General features: G+C 38.7%; 1 protein-coding gene across 1 annotated transcript; it reads left to right on the forward strand.

Moving 5' to 3' along the window:
• Positions 1-453: 453 nt before the first annotated feature.
• OTULIN (OTU deubiquitinase with linear linkage specificity) lies at positions 454-3,625 on the forward strand (the record flags this gene model as incomplete). The annotated part of the gene is made up of 3 exons (XM_010010609.1): positions 454-579; positions 1,782-2,051; positions 3,328-3,625. Coding segments are annotated over 3 exons (591 nt in total), but the record flags the coding sequence as incomplete, so codon positions are not given.
• Positions 3,626-7,929: the final 4,304 nt, after the last annotated feature.

A 7,929-nucleotide genomic window follows, 5' to 3' on the forward strand; every position in this document is an offset into this window, starting at 1 on the left:
TCAAATTGATGTCTCTCCAATTTAGAGAGAACAAAATTTTAATTGTGTTCCCTGAAAAGAAAACACACTTTGTGTTCTGGACAATGCAGTTTGCGCTCCACTGAGGGTTCTGGATCAGCTGGTGGATATCATTACATCTTTAACCTTGTCTTCTCTTGGTTTAGGGACACTTTCAAACATGGTCACTGTCATCTGCTGCTGGAGGTTTGTTTTAATTAAAAATAAAGCAATAGACCAGTATTCTGGCTGTTATCCAGAAAGCGTTATATAGAGCCACCTGTGTTAAACTGTGGCCATCTTACTGTGACATGTGTTTAGAAGAACAGATTGTTTAGGGATATTTTTAAGGTGCAAAATGTTAAAAAAATAAAATCAATAAAATAATGTGCAAATTGGTGGCTTTTCCTTTCAAGACTTTTGACTTAAGCTGCCTTCTCTTCTCTTAACTTCTAGCTTCCTGAAAATTTGCTGAGCAAGTATGACTGGATCAAGCAGTGGCAGCTAAAACAGAAACTGAGCAGGAAGATGGGAGAAATAAATGATGAAATTAAAGAATATTTAATACTTCTAAGGAAAAAGGTTGGGAAATTATTTGGTTTTTCTTGGTCACTTATAAATAAGAAAAATTACTGAGTTTTTTGAATGTGGTGAATTTAGCATAAAGATGCTTTCACTAGTGAAAGTCATTTAATGTATACTGCAAAAAAAAACCAAAAAAACCCCACAAACTCTCAAAGAAAGAATGAGTAGATTTGTGGGAGTTTTCTGGTCTTTCGTTGCTTGCGTTAGCCTGGTGCTGGAATTAATCTGTAAGCAGCTCTGCATAAGGTTTTTGGTTAGATAGATTTCTATGAAGACATAAATGTATGAGAGTAACATTTTTCCTCAATTTCTTGTGTTTATTTGAAGAAAGCATGTACATTGTGGGTAATGCTGTCGCTACCGTGAACAGATCATGTAAAGAAAAACAAAAGAATAATGGTGAAGTAATTTCAAAGGGGTAGGTTTTGTTCCATATTTATACGTTTTTGTTCTAGGGTAAGAGAATATGATTGTGCCCTCTCAGTGTTCGTACTATATTACCTAGCCCCATCCTTCACTTCCTTGAAACTCTGGAACCTGTTCAAAAACTCTTCAGTTGTTCCTATCTTACTATGCAAGCATATTCTGTTCTCATAGAATCATAGAATAGTCAGGGTTGGAAAGGACCTTAAGATCATCTAGTTCCAACCCCTCTGCCATGAGCAGGGACACCTCACACTAAACCATGTCACCCAAGACTCCATCCAACCTGGCTTTGAACACTACCAAGGATGGGGCATTCACAACTTCCTTGGGCAACCTTTGCCAGTTAAAGCCTTCTAAGAATATTTTAAAGGCAGTTTGAGGGCTGCTATGAAATACTTCATTCCGAGTAACTGAAATGTAAAGAACATGAAGGATGTAGGATTTATGATACAGGAAGTAAAAAAGTTATTACTTTATTGCTTATTGTCCCATGACAATATTTGTCTTGGCACCTTGCATCAATTTCCAGCATCCTCTTATTTTTCTTTGCTTAGGCTGATTTTGCTTGAATTAATCCTAATCTCTGTTTGACTGTGATAGGACTACAGCTGTGGAAATATTCTTGGTGTTTTTTACAAAGGCACAAAGCCTTTCATAACTTAAAATCAGAGTGCCTGTGCTGAACATCTGACAATTCACAAGCAGGTTTTTGCAGCTCTTGCATGGTGATGGCTATTGATAGATGTGGTGTGTGTTATTTTTTTTTTTTACAGTGGAAGAATATAAGTGAAATCAAGGGTCCTATTGAAAAACAAGAAGCTTGTGATAAATTGTTTAAAAATGAAGAGGAGGAGTACAGTCTCTATGAAGCACTGAAATTTTTGATGCTCAACACTGCCATTGAATTATACAATGATGATAAAAATGGAAGGAGAGTTCCTGTCTTCTCATGGTTACTGTTTGCACGGGATACATCTAGCAACCCTCGTCAGTTAATGCATAATCACTTGAATCATATTGGTCACAGTGGAGGCCTTGAACAAGTAAGGAGAGATTGTTCTTACAGTGTTATTTTCCTGTTTTGGAGATTTTAGTTTCAAGTGGTTTAAGAATTGACCGAACTTTCATTGGTCTGGCTAAACTTAATGGTGTACTGTCTGATCTTTTGTTGGAAAAACACAGTAGAACCACTAGCTTGTAGTAACAGTATGTAAAGGCCTTCCTTTTAAACACTGATTTTTGTCTCTCAGCTGACAGGTAGCATTCTTTGGAAGTATGATATTCTGTTAATAGTAACATTTTTATTAGTCTCTTAATTGTTAGCTTTTTAAAATATATCACGATAAAAGCTGATACTCAAATTAGGAAGAGAAGATGGTGCGTAGTACATGAACTTTGTGAATTCTGATAAATTAATTATAGTTTCTGCCTTATACATTGCATTTGGTGTTACAAAAAAAGCCCCAAACCAAAATGTGGTTAATCGGCTGGATAGCCTGAGAGATTTTAGAAACGCCTATTTTAAAAAATCCCATTGAGGATGTTACAAGTATGGTACTGCAGTTAAATTCACTGCTTAATCGTAGACATTAGAAACATGGAAGTATTATGTTCGGTTTCTGTTTATTGTCTTAGAAATGTGATGACTGTAGTATAGATGAGACATGTTGCTGTTACTGTTAAGTTAGTAACTGATTCATTGTTGACCTTTTTGCTGCCACATTTAGTAAGTAATGTTGCCTGGTTTTGTGCTGACTAGATTTATTTCAGTGATACTCTTTTTAAATTGTTACTTGTAACAGGATACACTTGCCACTGTAGCAGACAAGATAGACTATTTTCCAGCTTCTTTCTCTGAATTCCTTCTGCTATCAGCAGGCTTTATAAGGACTTTCCATATACTTTTTATTTGGCTAGAGAGTTCAGAGTAGCCTCTAAGAGGGAAAGGATTGTTGCCTGAAACCTGTTCTTGTCTTGTTTAGTGAATTAACACAATGAATAGTAATATGAGAGAATGTCTTTCCACCTGTTTGTGGCAGTAGGGAAGTGGGATTCTCTGTGTAACGAAGCTTTTCTTTAGGACTAATCCTACGATGCCATTGGGTCTGAAGAGCTTCATATTAAAGGTATGGTGTCTTACAGGTACATGATCAAGATGCTGAACTAGAGCTGCTTGTGTGTCTAAACTCTCACTTAATTTTTTTTCTTTCCTTTGAAAAAGTACATCTGATGGGTATTAGTTTTCTGTTTTTATGAAAAAAATTTTGTGAAGGATATGTGTAATTTTACACATTGTATTTCTGCTTTTTTCCAATGTAGGTGGAAATGTTTCTCCTTGCTTATGCTTTGCAGTATACCATCCAAGTGTATCGGCTGTATAAATATAGTACTGATGAATTCATCACGCTTTATCCCAATGACCCAGAGGAGGACTGGCCTGTGGTGACTCTCATAACTGAAGATGATAGACATTATAATATTCCAGTCAGAATGTGCCAAGAGACTATGCTGTAAACACGTGATTTTTTGCAGATGCTGCTTGTTGAGTTTTCCAGTCCCATTTTGAAATGGGAGGATGATGAAATCTGCATTATTAAATCCACAACAACTTTAAATCCATGTTTTAAAAGTTGACATCTGAAAGAAAATATCAAATGGATACTAGCTTGGAGTTAAAATTTTTGCAAGTATGGCTTTTGTTGCCCATAAAAAAAGGAAATTCTGCAATCCTTTTTTTTGAAGGGCTTACTTTGAATAGGAATGCAAAAACTATGTATTTCCTTGATTTAAAAAGCTAGGTGAGGCTCTGTGGTCAGGCATGAGCTGACTGCCTGTTCCCTGAATAATGAGATAATGATGAATTGAAATTTCTGGAAAAGCAAGCTGGCAGTGTCCTGACTGATATCTGTAATGCTGCTTAGAAGCAATTTGTACAAATCTTGGGTCATGGGAAGCAATGTAATTCTTCTGCAGTTGGAATTTGATGCCTGACATGGTTTATGCTGTAAGAGAGATGTTACTGAGAGTTTTCTAATGCTTTGGGGTTTTTCTGCCATGGGTATCTCTTACCTGGAAGCCAGTTGTCTGGTGCACTGAAAATTCAGAGCTCTTCCCTTTCAACCCCTTGAGAGGATCGTGGCAAAGAGAGGTGATGATAAAGGGGTATAAGAGTTGTTTGTTAGCAGGTCACAAATTCAAACCCTACACAGAATTCCCTCTTCAGGTGCGATAGCTGATAGGAGATAAGCAGGTGCTTGCTAACTTCTATGTCTGTTCATATTACTGTTCCTCTACTGTTAATCCTCAGTGGTAGCTGCTGTGGGGAATACCAGAATTCTCATTTGTCCGGAGAGTGCAGTAGAAGGAAGGCAACTTCTGGTGCAGCTTCTCCGCTTTTGGGAGGAGTATGTGGGAGGTTCTGTTTCTGTTTAGAATTATTCATTATGTTCTGAATTGAATACTGAATACATCAGATGCTGGGAGTGCTGACATACCTAAAAAACCCAACAAAAAACTTTCATCTTTTAGCTTAAAGTGTACATATGCCTTACAGGTGATTCCTGCAACAAGAGAGTGGAAGTTGATTTAAATGAAAGGCTGCTCTTAAAAGGCCATATGTAAAAGGGGTAAGATGATAAAAACTACTTATCCTTTATGTATTCTGGAGGAAATAACATGCAAAACTCCTGGCATGCAAACCTGCAAATTCTCGTTTTGTTTTACTTAAAATTAATTTGTTAACTTTTCTTTTATTGTGAAAGGTAGTTGCACAATGGAAATGTGTATTCGTTATGTTCTAAAATGTGTTTTAGACTCATCCTACTGTGAGGTCTGTCATGTGTTTGGTGTTATATTTACTATGTTGTCTTTGCCTTTTAAAACAATAAGTTTGATCTGTTACTGAAAATTCCTGGGAGCTACAAGGGAATAAAAATAAACCAATTTATGTGGCAGTATTCTGTTTCTGGGTTTGTAGCTTTGTGGTTTTGAGTTTTTAACTTTGAAATCCTTATGCAAGTCAGTTATTTCTTGAAAGCTGCAAAACATAGTAACCTATGTGAAACAATAAATTACTGTCTTGCTGCTTGCACATGGACAGCAAAAAGACCCAATTTCCCTGAACTGTTATCCAGGTAATGCTGAAGGGGAAAGAAAAATTAATTTTCATAACTCACTGCACTCTGATTGAAATATATTTGGGATTTAAGTAACTGAAATCTATTTAAATCTTAATTTCTTCTAATTGTGATGTTTTCTTGAGATTAAAGCTTAACAGAGCAGCAGTGGGTCTGAATGTATGACAAAAACCTCTAAAGCAGAGGCTTTTTAGAGACTGAGTTTGCCCCAGTTAGGTATGTTTACAACTCACGTAACTGGCTTGTATGCTGAACTGAGAAGTGTGGGACTGAACACAAGGTGCTTAAGTCACATACTGTTCCTACGGAAGCTGAGTAACAAACAGTAGAAGAACTGATGTTGCTTTGTATTTTCCGTCTGTATTTTGGCGATAAGCAGTGAGTCTGTACTGTGGTGTGCAGTATACTGATTTAATTTCAATCTTACATATAAACCTGACAGTTTTTAGTCTAGGCTTACAGAGTGGATAAATATTGCTTTTCTGCTAGGTCCTCACTCCTACATATTCTACTGAATAAACAAAGAGTCGATAAATTAAGTGGAAGCAAGGGATGGAGAAGAGGAACAGGTAAGATTACGTCTGTTCTCACTCTGATATCCATGCATCTTGCGTATGAATAAATTTGTAATACCTGCTGTACTGAAAGATCAGTGCTAAAGGAAGCTGATGCTTTACCCAGCACCCAACGTCTGTGGTATAGTCCCAATTTTTAATACTGTAATATGAGTTAGTAAAAATGAAAAATTTCACTCTTAGTATTGTAGTTAGCGTGCTTTTGGTGCAAAGTGTCCACTTTATGTCCTTCTTTGTTTTTATCCCTACTTTAACATCATTGTATTAGACCTAACTGCTACCCCCGATTGCTTTTTTTAGGAGGAGCACATTCATTGTGTCCTTGGGAATCATTTTAGCATATTTTCAGGTATTAAATAGAAACATCCTACTTTGTATCACAGTGCTATTACTTGGGTTATCAGATTGCTTTTCAAAAAGCATTTAAGTATGTACTTTTCACTAAAAACAGTTGCAGTCTATGCAAAGCTTTTATTTTGCCTGCCTTCAGTCTCCTAGCAAGAAATATGTTAGAAAGTTAATAGGTGCTTACCCTCCAGCTTCTTTTACTGTTGCAAGTATACAGCAGCAGTGTGAAGGAGAAGATAGGTTCAGGGGGTCTTGCAGGGCTGGGAGGAGGACAACAAAGTTGTGTGGTAACGTGTAGTAATGGTTGGCTGTGGGTAGACTGATTGCTGAACTAGTGACACAGCAGGCATAGCAGCAAAGCTTAGGAGTGTTGGGTTCAGAACCGTAACTTCATTCAGACTGCTGAGTCAAAGCTTGACCAAATCTTGGCCAAATTTACTTTTATGTGGCAGTGGCAGCCCTATTGTCACAAACTTGTCAAGGAGGGTGAAGAGCAAGGTGGGAACTTTTATCTTGCCAGCATAGCAGACATGGTCATGTATCCTGGTTTAGGTGTGAGGGGGAGCTTTTGCACTGGGCATCGAGTGCAGGGTTAAATTCTTGTGTTGCAAATATTTAATAGCATTTCTTGCACAGTCCCTGCATCTTACTGTCTTCTGAATGTGCTTGCCACTTGTGTGTTGAAGGCAGGATGTACCTAGCAGGCAGGATGGGACCAGGAACATTTGAAGATGGCCCAATGTACTTTATGAATGCTCCCTTTTTTGGTACCGGTGGAAGATGACAGGTAGACCATGCTGGAAGCCTGCTGCTGCGTGAATAATTGGGACATTGACTAATGTACTTCAAGCCAGAGAGATTCAAAGAATATTTCCATTTATGAAGTTCTTGAGGGGGAGAAACTCAACCTCTGAGACATGGAAAGAAAATGTTATTAATTCCGCAGGGCTGAAAGGGAAGTTGGGAAGGTTTAGCAGTGTAGATGCTTCTTGGAGAAGGCAGCTTTCTAGTCCCTGGTCCCCAGAACACTCTGTGTCTGGGGACATGTGTCCTATTAAGTTGCTCATACCTCTATTCATGACTTCTATTTAAGTCAATGGGATGACAAAAAAATACCCCGAGATGTGCTCACCAGCTGCCTCCTCCAGAGAATTGTTTGCCCAATTTGCCCTTTTTTGGAATTGCGTGGTTTAGGGTTCTTCTTTTAGACACTTGCCCACCAGGTCTTTGATGGGATCTATTTCCTTTGGGCTACTGCAGCAGACAGCAGCTGCATGGGGCTGCGGTAGGTAGGCAGCCTCTGCACATGCTCATCTGTGTCAAGTTTTCAGTCTGATGAAAACCCAGTAATTTTTTTTGATTGCTGAAACCTCAACCCCCTCATTTGGTAGAAATTGTATTATTATGTAGGCTGAATGTGGTAGGTCTGTCTGTCTGTCTCCCTGTGCTTACCCTTCTAGAATGAGATAATTCTGCAAGTGTTTGTGGCTTGCTTGGACCAGTGTCCGTGTTAGACCTGTGTGCACCCACCCATCTTTTATTGGGGAAGAAGTAAAAAAGGAGGAAAAGGGAAGGAAAAAGAAAGAGAAGGTGGGAAAAGGAAAAAAGAAAAGAAGGCAAAGGGAAGAGAAAAGGAGGAAGCAAAAAAAGGGAAAGGGGGGAAAAAAGAAAAGGGGGAAGGGGAAAAAAGGAAGGAGGAAAAAGGGGGAAAAGAAAAGGGAAGAGAGGAAAAAGGGAAAGAAGGGAAGTACAGACGAGAGTAGCGAGGCACAGCTGCAGTGTCACGCTGCTGCTCCGTCCCTTCTTGGGGTGCGGTGCCGCCCTTCCCCGCGCCCCGCCCCGCTCCGCTCTACCCCGCAGCC

Source organism: Nestor notabilis, unplaced genomic scaffold, assembly GCF_000696875.1.
Source record: "Nestor notabilis isolate BGI_N333 unplaced genomic scaffold, ASM69687v1 Scaffold35852, whole genome shotgun sequence".
NCBI classification, from domain to species: Eukaryota; Metazoa; Chordata; class Aves; order Psittaciformes; family Psittacidae; genus Nestor; species Nestor notabilis.